Source organism: Pelodiscus sinensis, chromosome 9 (assembly GCF_052426305.1).
Source record: "Pelodiscus sinensis isolate ZL-2025 chromosome 9, ASM5242630v1, whole genome shotgun sequence".
Classification (NCBI taxonomy): domain Eukaryota; kingdom Metazoa; phylum Chordata; order Testudines; family Trionychidae; genus Pelodiscus; species Pelodiscus sinensis.
The window spans coordinates 46,106,876-46,121,335 of NC_143060.1; the positions used below are offsets into that span (position 1 = coordinate 46,106,876).

The 14,460-nt window shown below is 42.6% G+C and overlaps 1 protein-coding gene across 4 annotated transcripts in view; it reads right to left on the reverse strand.

The window, feature by feature from the left end:
* WDR47 (WD repeat domain 47) overlaps nt 1–14,460 on the reverse strand; it is a 56,540-nt gene that overhangs the window by 12,990 nt on the left and 29,090 nt on the right. Inside the window, exons 6-9 of one of the 4 annotated variants that reach the window (XM_006132626.5) lie at nt 12,792–12,915; nt 9,285–9,463; nt 4,720–4,977; nt 1,791–1,866 (exon numbers count right to left, since the gene is read on the reverse strand). In XM_006132626.5, the coding sequence (XP_006132688.2) occupies nt 1,791–1,866; nt 4,720–4,977; nt 9,285–9,463; nt 12,792–12,915 (637 nt within the window). Of the gene's footprint in view, nt 1–1,772; nt 1,867–4,719; nt 4,978–9,284; nt 9,464–12,791; nt 12,919–14,460 lie in introns of all 4 variants that reach the window. The other 3 variants (XM_006132624.5, XM_006132625.5, XM_006132623.5) reach the window with 3 other exon arrangements.

The following is a 14,460-nucleotide window of genomic DNA, read 5'->3' on the forward strand; positions in this document are numbered from 1 at the left end:
GGTGAGAAATGGGATACTCCACAAAGCCCTCTTAAACAGAGGGAAACATGGTTTACTGCCTATCTTAGAAAGTGGGTGCAACAAACTAATATCTAGTCATTTGATACTTCTATCATTATCACCACCATCCCCTCACTATATCAAACCCTTCATAAGGAAGATAGCTGGGAAGTTGTGTTGCCTGACTGTAGCCAGACAGGAACCCCTCTGTAACATCCATTTTTGCTTGCTTGGAGCATGCAGGGCACACAGAGCAGTAAAAGCCTTGAACAGAAGGCCTGGATATGCAGGCTGCTGTGACCCTGAATGGCTGTAAACAGAGATACGCCAATTGCTGACCAAAAGGCTGCCGAGGAGTGCCCATGACTGAAACCCATATTGATACAAACACATAGCCGTCCGCGGGGGGGAGGAATCTCTCGCCCAGTAAAAAAAAGTGTCCAGTACTCACAATTTAGTTCTCTCTCTTGAAAGTGTAAATTAAGTTGAAACTTGCTTGTAAGAACTGGCGTCACAAAGACAGACCAGTACAATTCGGCATCTTAGATAAGAAAGAGGATACGGTCCCCTATGGGTATAAAGATGGGTCCTGCAGTACATTTACTCTGAGTGTCAATCTATCATCTATCTCCCATGGTCAGGTAAGGTGTTTGACCTCCCAAGGTTCCATGGGGACGCCCAACTCGTATTCGTCTTTCCTAGGAATTGAGGGACCGGCCCTGGCTTGACCCGCTGGAGTCGAGAGGCACAGCAAGGGGGTAAAAATTGTACCTGGATGCGGTCCTTTGTCTTAAGTGTACACATGGACTTAGCGGCGAGGAGTCCTGTGGCACCTTATAGGCTAACTGAAGTGTAGGAGCATAAGGTTTCGTGGGCAAAGACCCACTTCATCAGATGCATGGACTTAGAGCTCTTTAAAGATTAAGCGGTCACTTGGTACCATTATTTCTATTTTCTATCTTTATTTTCTTTGTAAGCATTTTTAAGATCTATATTTGCTAGCAGTTAAGAAATAGAGCAATAGCCATTGTAACCATATGATTTATAAGCCTTTTTAATAAACCTGTAACTGTTTAAGCTTTAACCTGACTCCTTCAGTTGCTGTAACAGAACCAAGCACAATTTAAAAGAACTTCAGCCGGTCATAAGGGACAGGTATAAGAAGAGTTTGGGCATTTTGAATCGTGTCACTCCGAGGTGACAGATCCGTTGGGGCATCTCTCAGTCTTCCCTAGACTGCCCGCTGCGAAGGGATCCTGTATCCTAGCAGCTGAAATCTGAGATGTAATAAGCTCTTCCTATAAGCTTTGGGGCGTCTGTCAGCCTGTTGGCTGCCTCCGCGATGGGACCCCGGTCCTAGCGGTAAAGGCACGGACGTTAAACCTTTTCTCGGTCTCACACTCGGTCTGACACCCTGACCGGCAGCTGACACTGACTCCATTCAAAATATTCCCAATATTCTTCATGAAAGTAATGGACAAAGTCCCATAAGCACCATTGTGGGAAGTGGCATATGAAAACACAAGTGTAAAAGACTTAAAGAGCAAGCTGCGGTCTGAACAGATTTTCATGGAGTAGCAGTTGTTTTGGGGTGGAACCTGAAATTTCGTTGCATCCAGTCCCCTCACACCTCCATCTTCACATTCATCTTAATTTTCTTCATTTTGAAACTTGGCATGTATTAGAAACACATTACAAATACTGTTGATCTTAGCATCTGATAATATATAGTCAGATTCAAAGGTTGTGTCTAATAAGTATAATGTAAATACCTTTTTAAGAAGTCTCACCTCATCACCTCTTGTTCTAGTTAGATTCCCCGAAGAATCTTCAAGTTGTGGCTGAATGATAGCATGTTCTGGTATGCTGTTTGTTTTTAAAAAACATTTAAAAAAATGAATTCATGCAATACACAACATAAGCTGCTCTCTCTGATTTCTAGTTTGTCTATTTATGAATGTATTCTGACAAGAACAACAATATTCAAGCAAAAAACGTAAACAACAAATGGTCCTGCAGCACCTTAGAGACTAACAAAAAATGTAGATGGGATCATGAGCTTTCATGGGCACAACCCACTTCTTCACAAATAGATAGCAGAGAAAGATAGGTACTCACTAATGGATCTAAAAAGTGACTATTCTATTACAAAGCAATTTAAAAAAAAACCAGCTTGAGAGAGACGCTGTGGAACTTGCTTTCATTTACAAATTTGACACCTGTAATCAAGGTTTGGACAAAGACCTGAACTGGAGGGGCTGCTACATTCCACATCCTAATGACATCAAAAGCTAAGTACAGGCAGTCCCCGAGTTACGCGGATCCGACTTATGTCGGATCCGCAGTTACAAACGGGGCCCGTCTCCCTGGTCTCCAGCAGACCAGGGAGAGGAAGCAAAGCGGCAGAGCACGCGGGCAGCGGACAGCCCAGACGCGTCTGGGCTGTCCGCTGCCCGCATGCTCCGCGGCTTTGCTCTGCTTTGCTCCCCTTCTCCCTGGCCTGTAGACCAGGACGCGGCCTTCTTTGCTCTGCTTTGCTCCCCTTCTCCCTGGCCTGCAGACCAGGACCTGCGGACGCGTCTGGGCTGTCCGCTGCCCGCGTGTTCCGCGGCTTTGCTCCCCATCCCCCTGGTCTGCAGACCAGGGAGAGGGGGAGCACAGCAGAGCAAAGCCGCGGAGCCCGAGGGCAGCAGGACAGCCACGGCGCATCTGGGCTGTCCCGCTGCCCCCGTGCTCCGCGGCTTTGCTCCGGACGCCTGTGGTACAGCAGCTGGGGCGCTGCCGGTTGGTCCCGTAGCGCCGCTCTGGGCGCTACGGGACCAACCCGGCAGCACCCCAGCTGCTCTGCCCCAGGCGTCCCCAAGTCAGCCGCTGCTGAAACTGACCAGTGGCTGACTACAGGAAGCCCTTGCCCCGGGCTTCCTGGAATCAGCCACTGATCAGTTTCAGCAGCAGCTGACTTGGGGATGCCTGGGGTTCTTAAGTTGAATCTGTATGTAAGTCAGAACTGGCGTCCAGATTCAGCCGCTGTTGAAACTGATCAGTTTCAGCAGCGGCTGAATCTGGACGCCAGTTCCGACTTACATACAGATTCAACTTAAGAACATACCTACAGTCCCTATCTTGTACGTAACCCGGGGACTGCCTGTACTGGGAATTACAACCCACTCTATTGGCCTCATTTAGCAAGGACACACTGACAAGATTTTTTTCTTTTCCTATCTTTTTCCTTCTCTTTCCCTCCCCATCCACTCTCTTTGTCTGCTATTTATTTTTACCATTGGACCTTTTACTCCATTCATCTGAAGAAGTGGGTTGTGCCCAAGAAAGCTCAGGACACCATCTACATGTTTTGTTAGTCACTAAGGTGCTACAGGACCATTAGTTATTTTTTAAGTTTTTTCGGTTACAGACTAACACAGCTACCCCTCTGAGACTTAATATCCAACCAGGCATTCAGAATTAACTCATTAATATATAGGTGCAACAGTAACATTTAAGTCTGACAAACAATAAGCCATCATTTTATATAATTTTTTTAATGTTTTTGCAAAGGCAAAGTAAAATAAAATGTTAAATAGTTAACTAAAAGCAATATTGTCATCTTGAAAATTGTATTTGTCTAGGACTGTTGAATTGACTACAAGCAACATCTAAAATAGAGAGCAAGTTTCCCTCTCCCTGCTCCATTATTTTCTGCATTATACAGAAGGTGTGCAGTCATTTTTACCATTTGCTTGTGTAGGCAGTCACTCAGTAAAATGGAAAACAACTGATAAGATTTATACAGACAGAAAAAAAAAATCAGGATATGTTGTTTGCAGGGTTGTCTATCAAAAGAACAAATCTAAATAAACTGAAAAATATCAAATTTCCATTCACCTTTTATCAGGCATGGTATATTGCTGAAGGTCTGCTAAAGCCTAATTTTTTGCCCATAACCCACCTGACCTTGAGAGAGTCCAGTCATTTTATGACCCAACCCCAACTATTTTCCTCAAACCTGCTACTGCCTGCTACCGATGGAGTGAGCTCTCCTGCTCCTACTCACAGAGTCAGCATGGTGGCAGCTCAATGTGATGGTGACTGTGTGTATTGCTCCTGTCATTCACCACCCCCAACTGCACTATATGTGCTATAGAGTGAGACCTTGCCTACAAGAGCAAGTAAGTCAACCTAAGTTATGCTACTCCAACTATGTAAATGACATACCTGGAGTCGACATTGGTTAGATCAACTTAACACAGTGTCTACACCACTCTGCATTGATGGGTAATGATCTCCCATCAACTTATCTTACTCCTCTTGTTCCAGTGGAGTACTGAAGTTTACTGGATACCTCAGATTCTGCATCAATCGCAGAAGCTTCGATCTTCAGGAAGTGTACATATAGACTGAGGTTCGCAACACCTCAGCACATTCACTTCACAGCATGCATAATGCAGCTAGATGGCAGCAGACAATGGGAGAGAGGCACGCTGCCTTCACTGCAATGATTGCACAGCAGGACGAGGAGAGTCAACTTAACCCACCAGTTTTCCTACCCAATCTAGACCTAGCACTTTCACTCAGGTTCCATCAGATTCAGGTCAGGTTGTGGATCTCTATACACCATGTATTTGTGATGAATTTTCTAGTTTTCAAAATACAGTACCCATCCTCATGGTATTAACTGAAGATTAACTAGATTTCCAGCTCTGAACAATCTCTAGTTCTTACGTTTTACTCCCACGAACAGGTGATTCTTCAAGAATGGGCATCTGATTTGTTGATCCACGCTTTTGAGGGGTGCTTGTATTAACATTTTGGGTATCAGAGCCTATTCTTTGACTAACATCTGAAGGTGGTGATACGAAGTTAGTTGCTGGCATATTAGATGCATGCTCTTTACTCCCATTACATTGCTGGCTGAGTGTCTGCACATCATTTCCAAGAGTGTCTATGCCTATGTTTAACTCTCCCAACTTTTGGATAGACCTGCACAAAGGTGATAAGAACAGACAATAAAAGTTTTTAAAAACCACCAGTTTATAATATGGCAACTTGAAAAAGTTTTAAAAAGTGAAGTTGTACCCATGTTGCCCAGTGGCATGATAAGTATAATAATTAATCTATGAAAAGTATGAAGATTATATTTAATTATAATGGTGTTTGACCCAAAGGCTTTTAGTAGCCCATTTGCTTAAGGAGTGACAATAATTTGACATACAGGCAGTCCCCGGGTTACGTACAAGATAGGGACTGTAGGTTTGTTCTTAAGTTGAATCTGTATGTAAGTCGGAACTGGCGTCCAGATTCAGCCGCTGCTGAAACTGACCGCCAGTTCTGACTTACATACAGATTCAACTTAAGAACCCCAAGTCAGCTGCTGCTGAAACTGATCAGCAGCTGATTCCAGGAAGCCTGGGGCAGAGCAACTGTGCCTCGGGCTTCCTGTAGTCAGCGCTGGTCAGTTTCAGCAACGGCTGACTTGGGGACGTCTGGGGCAGAGCAGCTGCGGTGCTGCTGGGTTGCTACAGTAGCACTGCTCCTCGGCGCTACTGGACCAACCCAGCAGCACCCCAGCTGCTCTGCCCCAGGAGTCCTGATTCAGCCGCTGCTGAAACTGACCAGCAGCGGCTGAATCAGGACGCCTGGGGCAGAGCAGCTGGGGTGCTGCCGGGTTGGTCCAGTAGTGCCCAGAGCGGCGCTGCGGGACCAACCGGTAGCGCCCCAGCTGCTCTGCCCCAGGGTCCACAACAAAAGCCTGGTCTGCTGGGGGGGGCACACTAGCTGCGCCCCCCCCCCCAGCAGACCAGGGACACCGGGAGCAAAGCGGCAGCGGGGGGTGCCTCGCCTCTGAGGCTTTGCTCTGGTGCCGGACCGCTTTGCTCCCGGTGTCCCTGGTCTGCTGGAGACGGTCCCCAGCAGACCAGAGGCACCGCGAGCAAACCCGCAGCAGCGGCGGGTTCCCGCGCTTCTGAGGCTTTGCCAGAGCAAAGCCTCAGAAGCGGGGGACTCCTCCGCTGCTGCGGGTTTGCTCGCGGTGTCCCTGGTCTGCTGGAGACGGTCCCCAGCAGACCAGGGGCACCGGGAGCAGCTTTTCTCGCCCCGGAGCTCAAGGTGGCTGACCGCTGCCTGTGAGCTCCGGGGCGAGAAAGCCCCGTTTGTAAGTGCGGATCCGACATAAGTCGGATCCGCGTAAGTCGGGGACTGCCTGTACTTTCCCCACCCTGTCAACATGAAAGACAAAGTATTATCATATGAACAAATTGACAAGATGTCAAAGTAAAACAAGTTTCCTCTAATTTAATATCTTTCCATCATAAAATAATCACAAAAATACTCCTTTACACTTTGTTACCAAAGTGACAACCTAGCATCACTTCAATGAGAGAACTGTAGAAAATAACCATGATCGCTAGCTCAAACATGGAACACTTTATTTTAGGTTATATATTTTACTACATAGCTGAAATAATGACATTTTGGGGATTTCAAGCTCATGAGATTTCTAGTATGAATCTATTATGTGACAAAGTCAGACCAGACACAGCAGGAAGAGATTGGTCCTGCTGGGATCTAGAAAGTGGGTGGGAACATGCCCACCCATAGCTAAAGACCCCTACCCCAACATAAGGTGAGCAGCCACTGAGTCTGGGACTCAAATACAGGGGACAACAGAAGAAAAAACAAGCGTGAGGACAAAGTTAAAAGCCTGAAGGGGACGCCAAGCAGAGAACCCTGGACAATGCCCACAGCTCCTCAAAGGTGTCATGAGAGTCAGTGAATGCAGCTCAAAAGAACTCTGGCAGGATAAGTGAACAGAAATAGTTCACAATCACAGAGCTCCCCCTCAGCCAACATCCTCTCCCTGCTGTTATAGGTGACTGGTCTGGCCATTGGTAGGAGGATGCTGACAGAAGGGACTTTGCTCAGCCCTAGAATGGCAAAGGTCCTTCTTCCCCTCCCCACATGAGCTGAAAAGAGATTCTCTCAAGTTTATGAGGGATATCTGAGCCCAAATAAGGGCTACCCGTGACCTTTAAAATACCATCCTCCTAGGGGGAAAGACCTCTCGAGTGGAAGGCTGCATTCCTCTCTATAGGGGAAGCAACTATGCATATATTGGCATCTAGACCGCAAGCATAATGACGTAACACGCCAGAGATAGGCTAATGAAAAAAAGTATTCCCTCTTTTATATTAAAACAAGTAGACCCATGGCGCCTTAAAAACTAACAGATTATTTGGGCATAAGTTTTCATGGGTCAAAATCACTGTCAGATACATGGGCTCAAACTGGTTTTGACCCACAAAAGCTTATGCCCAAATACATCTGTTAATCTTTAAGGTGCCTCAGGTCTCCACCTTATAGATACAGACTAACATGGCTACCTCTCTGACATTTGTATGTTATTACCTTGTTTCTTTGACTGAAACGTACTCCTTAAGCCTACCAAGAAATCTACCTTGTAAATACCCTGAGTGAGGAACAAAAACTCTCCAGAACGAGACAGATTTACTCCAGGTCCCCACAGCCAGAAGGGGAAATGCTGTGAAATGCTGTGCCCAGAGAGATGAAGGAGGTGCTTTTCCACAACTGTTTTATACCAGACTTGTGTGTTTGATAACAGTTCATACATGGGGTAGATTATTTAGCATAGACCTAACAAACATTAAGAGGTTGTTTTTCTATTAAAAAAAAGAGTTAAAATCTGTCTATTTAGATGTGTAGATTTCTGAATATTGGGCTGTAACTAGACTTATGCATAGGCTTTCCATTAATATCAAAAGCAATCCTGCATAAAAAGACACAAAATACTAGATCTGAGCAATAATGCTTCAACTAATTTGATGAATTTTGCTTCTGAACTCACTTGCTACCAGAGTTTAAATAGTATTCATGCATTCCTTCAAATAAGTCTTGGTTTTAAGAACTAATGAGAATAAAGAATTCCATTTATAAATGTGATGTTCCCTATTATCCTGTGAGTTTTAAAAGAGTTTATTTTACATGGCCAGAAAAATATATCCGTAAGAATTTCACTCTTCTCCCAGAGGGGCTAAAAATTAAAGCAGACATGAGACATTTTAACATGAAGAGCCTGATTTAAAAATAAATACTTTCCATATAACAATCACAGCCAATTAATATTTCAAGAATGTTTATAGAATATTTGCCTGATGACCATCTTTAGGCCTAATTTAAAATTCCCAAATGCTTATTATCAGTAGTTTAAATTACTATTTTTAAAATTATTTGGTTCTATAATTGTATTCCTTATATTGAATAATCGTTGAATTAGGTCAAGTCATTTAGGGCAAAGCAAGGTGGGTTTACACAACAGAACTGGGTACAGCAGACTTGGTAAAATACACCACAAGGAGGTAAAAAATTTTTACCTCTGAAGAATTCAGTACAAAAATGGCTGTACAATTAGTGTCCTTAAAGATTTCCTTAAATATATCCAGTTTTTCAGCATCCAGGTCTAAAACTTAGCACCTAGATCCATGTTTAAACTTTACATTCTTGGATTTAAGTTTGCTCATGTGCTTTGCTAGAAAGTCAAATTATAAACTGTAGTAATCAGACATCAAAAAGTTACGTACAAAGTGCTAAGATTTTCTTTGCAAAATTTGGTCTATTTACTCAAATTTTGAGCAGATAGAGGTTACGGTATTTTGAGGAGAGATTTGTAGCATTAGAATGACAACTGTCATCTTTAGACAAAATTACCTAAACTAACCCATCTTTTTAATTGCTGCTTGGTTTAAATTAAGTTCATTATATTACTAAACATAGGAAAAATGACAAGTAAGCCAGTTGCCTATTTCATCTTCCAATTAAGTTAACTACTAAAGCAGATTTGCTCATTTAGAAATTAGTCAGCTTTCCTCATGATTTTCATATCAATACCCCAAACCTTAGAAACGAATTGTGTAAGTATAAGCTAATATGGAGAAAAGCTCTCCCAATTACAGGGTTATCTTAGTAGAAAATGTTTAAAGTGAGACCACAAACAACTTCAAATAGCTGCATATAAATTCATTACTATTTCACTAAATTGTTCAGTGAGTTATTTTTCATTCCTATTGATGACAGAAGAGTTTGAAAAAAATATTCTGGCAAGCTCAATTTCAGCCCAGAAAGTTATATTTGAGTATATCTGATAAAAAATGAATTCCTTATTTGGCATTCTGAATATCTAAGCAATGTTAAAATAGAAGATTACAATACAGGGGATAATTTATTACAGAAGAGCATAAGATGACATGTCAATGCACGAGCGAACTAAAGCCAACCTGTTGAGAAACTGTTCAGTAAGATTTTGTTGCTGGTCTGTCCCATCTTCCTGGTTTACTCCTCCTTCAAGCAACATTTGCTGATATAGTTGTCGTTGCTGCTCTTTCTGTTCCAAATGCTGCTGGTAACGCAATCTTTGTCTATAATATTCTTGAAACTGCTCCGTTGAATCACGAAGCTTAAAAAAGTAAGGGTTATTTGGGTTAGACACAATTAGGCTTAAAATAATTAGAATTTTAATGTCTGTGAAGGTCCTTTACACACAAATTAACAATTGTTATCAATAATAATATTTACAGATAAGCAAAGTAAGAAAATGCTCTTTGAGAGCAAAGTGTGATTTAAGGATATTTGCTCAGTATATTTTGATATGCAATGTTGACAGTTTGTGCTTTAATGGTTAATATTAAGGTTTAACTTTTTGAACCTGGCTTTATGAAACTGAAGAATGGAAGTGGCTTTGTCACAATAGTAAGCAAGTAAGACTGAATACACATAATACATTTATCTGCTGCTTAAAGATGCCATTTCTGCAGTTTTCAGAGCTATTTTTTACATTAGTAATGCAAGCACAAAGCTATAGCAATCCTACGGGACAAAATTTAAACACTGGAATACCAAAAGTTAAGGTAAAATAATTAGCAGTAGAGAAAAAAGATTTTTCTCCTTTTCAGAAACATTGCAAGTTGGCCTTCTTTTGTCAACTCATATGTATACTGCCCAAAACCCAAAGCAAAAACACCCCTATAACTCTTAATGTTGTAAATTAGAACAAGCTGTCGGTGCACAACTAGACAAGCTTGTGGATCTTCTATTGATGCATGATACTAATTGCACAAGGTACAGATTCTTGTTTCTACTGTAACATAAAATTAACCGTGCTGGAGCAGCCTCTGTCCATGGGGCGCTCGGATCGCCCCACCACAGACAGGGACTGCTGCCGCAGAGCAGCCTCTGTCCATGGCGAACCCCAGGCCCCCACATACAGGGGCTGCTACTGCCCTGCGCTGCTGCCTCTGTATCATAAAGGCAGCAGTGCAGGGCAGCAGATGGAGCCGGTCTGTGCTGGAAGCCATTTTTTAAAGCAGCTCCCCATGCAGACTGGCTCCTACCTGCCGCCCTGCTCTGCTGCTAGATAGAGAGAGGCAGCATTGCAGGACGGCAGAGGGCTCCCCCCCAGGAGTGAAGCCAGGAGCACACTGGCTGCTGGCCCCAACCTCCGGGGACAATCTAACAGTCCTGTAACCAATAATATTAAATGCGTTTACATGACTATTCAATTACATGCTATTTAACAACCCTAATTCTTGTATGCAATAATGCAGGGTGTTATCACAAGTCTACAGACAGCTTAAAATAAAAGCTTTGAAAGATGTGAACTATCCCCACTCACCTCATTAAGAGGTTAACTGTGATGCATGAGTTAAGTACAAATGGAAACAATGTTGTCTATTACCACTTGGCCTAGTTGCCTTTTCTGGACTGAGACCAGTCAACTGTGATTTTTATTCAACTGCTGAATCCCATGTGCTTCTACCTCTCTCGGTGTGAACAGAAGCCAATCACTGTTCTGAGCTTTGGGTCTTTCAGGCACATTTATATATACAGACCTCATTTCTGGCATCCTTCTTGAGCAGTGGGACCCTGCAATCTGGCTGTCTAGACCCAATACTACAGCTTTCCTGAGCCCCCATTTGTTAAGAGATTTCTCCAGAGTTCACTGAGTTATGAACTGTGATTTCTTGAGTAACTGCCTCAGGGAAACATGGAAAAGTTAGGAACACAGGCTTAACAAATGAATTCCTTAATCATAAATGCTATATTTCTTTAAAAAAAAAAACGAGAAGTTTTCCATAGATCTTTAACAGTTCTCAGCATAACCTTCCCTTCTGATTTCACCATACCAGCAAGTCCTGGTTTTGATTTACATCTTTTCATGAGGCAGAGTTTCTTCTGCTTGTTTTGCTTACACGGGAAGTGCCCCTTGCTGAGAAAAATTTAAAGACTCTCTCCCTATGCCCAGTTCCAGCCCTCTTCTACATCACTGGCCCCTAATAGCTTAGTCTTCAGTGAAGTGTTTCACACCCTAGCATGTGAACATGTCTCAAATAGATTGATCTTGTCAAGATCAGAATGGCTTTCAACACTATCTGATTATACATGCAATGTTGAGGTTACAACAGAGTTAAAAGTCAGAATGAAAGTTACAATCACCACATGGTGTTCTGAGAACAAGAGTGTGTTCACAATTTGACCCAGACACATCCCCACACTGTCACTATCTCAAAACCAATAATTTTAGCACAAATATCCAGCTCACTTGTTGAATAAAGAGGCAAATATTTGGGTGGTGGAAAGTGAAGGTAACTCTGTGAGCCTTAATGGGTGAGGCTTAACAGTTCTGATTAACCAGCCCTCTAGCTGGAGCAGAACCTGTCCACTGGGGGATGGAGAGGGAGGTCACGCTAGCCTGGTCCCTCCGCCAAACTCTTTTTACAGCGGTTAACTAATTAAACATTATGTTTAACCAGTTAACCATTTAAACAGGATTTTACATCCCTACTCTTTTCAGTAGGAAGCAGTGAAGCCAACAACTGACAACTCACTCAGCTGCTGCTTAGAGAAGTCTTGGTAGAAGGCCTATGAACATCCCTGGTGATCTTGCACATTCAAGTTCTGACTGATAAGATTTTCAAGCCCTACAATACTTCTTGAAAGTTAACTGAAACAAAAAAGTTGGATAACTTAAATCTGATTTACTTCCCAATGAACACAGTTAACAAGACTTCTGTCATTCATAGTGAGTATATCTTTATATTCTGAATTGGATAGTGCACTCAATAGGTGTACTTAAATTTTTCTTAGTTGTCACAGGCAGGACTTATACAAAATGTTACACTATATCCCACAAACAACTACCTGCAGGTAAATCCTATGAAGGATTTACTAAGCTAAAAAATGTTACAAAAATGATTCATTCTTAGATCAACATATTCTAACAATTATGCTAGCTTTGTATAACTGCACACTGTCTTTAATTATGCAGCAGTTTTTGTTACATGCAAGTTAAGAGCACATTCACCTGCTGCATCATCCAGTTGTACGATACCAAAAGTTTATCTAACAGAAAGGTAATTAGATATAACTTACGTTGAAAATATATCACTTAGAGCAAAACAAGATTCAAAAGCATATGTATCACATAAATGGATGAAGTTCTCAACATACATTACATAACAATTTTCATGCTTATCAGAGTAGGCAGCTCAAAAGGACTTCTTATATGGAAACTAGGGGGCTGCACCCTCTGCTTGCTACGCTCACCAACCCTCCTCTCTCTGGTGGCTTTCGTGGCCAGAGAGCATGAAAGCTACGCTTGCCAACCCCTGTCTCTCTGGCGGCTGCACTCTCTGCTCACTACACTCGCCAACTCCCCTCTTTCTAGCAGCTTTTGCAGCCAGAGAGCGTGAGAGAGAGAGTGCGAGAGAGAAAGAATAAAATGTTACCTCATTTTTTTCTGTCTTGGCTGGTCCTGAATTCTGCGCTCCATTTACTGACTCATTTTCTGGAACTGAATTCTGGCACACAGCCTCACTGCCAATGGAATGCTGTGGCTCCACAGGAGTATCGCTTCTTTCAATGATATGGAAAACAGAAGAAGTTTGAGAAATCTGAATAACTGAAAATCTTCTAAAAAGTAAAAAAATATTTACAGAATAAATTCTGAAATGACTATGTACAAAGCACCCCATTATATGAAGCCCAAAGATACAGCAAAATATCTCATTTTAACCTATTACACTAACAATTGCAAAACCTAAAAACAGAGATAAAATGCTTTGCACTCAGATTTTTCCAAAAAGCCTTATATCTTGGAAGTCCCATTATGCTTCTATTTTTATGTCTTCGATGGAAGGTTGTCCATTCCTTCAACAATCTAAGGGAATGTCTACACTACCCCGCTAGTTCGAACTAGCGGGGTAATGTATGCATACCGAACTTGCTAATGAAGCTCGGGATTTGAATTTCCCGGGCTTCATTAGCATAAAGCTGGCGCCGCCATTTTTAAAAGCCGGCTAGTGCGAACCCCGTGCCGCGCGGCTACACGCGGCATGGGCTAGATAGTTCGAACTGTACTATATAGTACTGTACTATACAGTATATGTACTATCGAGGAGTACAGATAGTTCGGAATGGCTACGTAGTTCGAACTATCTAGCCCGTGCCGCGTGTAGCCGCGCGGCATGGGGTTCGCACTAGCCGGCTTTTAAAAATGGCGGCGCCAGCTTTATGCTAATGAAGCCCGGGAAATTCAAATCCCGGGCTTCATTAGCAAGTTCGGTATGCATACATTACCCCGCTAGTTCGAACTAGCGGGGTAGTGTAGACATACCCCAAAATACCATCAACAAATTACTCAAGCTCTTTAATTTTCGGATCTCTCCCACTTATGAGGATAATTACATCTGTTGGCTTCTCCCAATTTTCCCTAAATTCCTAGTAAGGGAGGAAGCCTACATTCATCACAAGGCACCTCCACAACTGCCACCCAGTCTATACAGGATATTTCTTTAAACTTCATTTAAATTACATTCAACATTGGGGAGCTAGAAAGTTCTTGTTTTAGCTATGCAGGGAAAAGTACAACTAAAATCTGTTCTCACAATGTTGTATTTTATAGGGACTTAAAAAATTAGGGTAAGAGAGGTATTTCTATGTGGAATTGTTTTAGAAAACATTTCAGTAGTAGGGATATAATATCCCATTTAACAGTCATGGCAAAACACAGTGTTTGACCATTTAACCGATTCAAGGGGAATAGGCAGGGTGGCTAGAGTAGGGGCTGTCGCTGTGGCTCCTGGACCCTCTCCCAAGGGGAAGCCCAAGTGAGGCTGAAGCAGCTCTCCGCAGGCGGGGGGCTACTCCTGGTTACCATTAAGGGTGATGCTTACCGGGTAACCGTTTAATCAAGTATTTGTTCACATTCCTATTTGGTATCTAATAAACATGCAGACTACTTTAGAACATGTTTAGGACTCTCTTTAAAGAGTATTCGAACCTAACTAAATTGCACATACTTAACGGTTTGGGGCAGTCATTTTTTTTAAATTATTTTTGAGTTATTGGTATATGTGTGCATTAACAAAACCAATTTAACCTGATTAACAGACATGC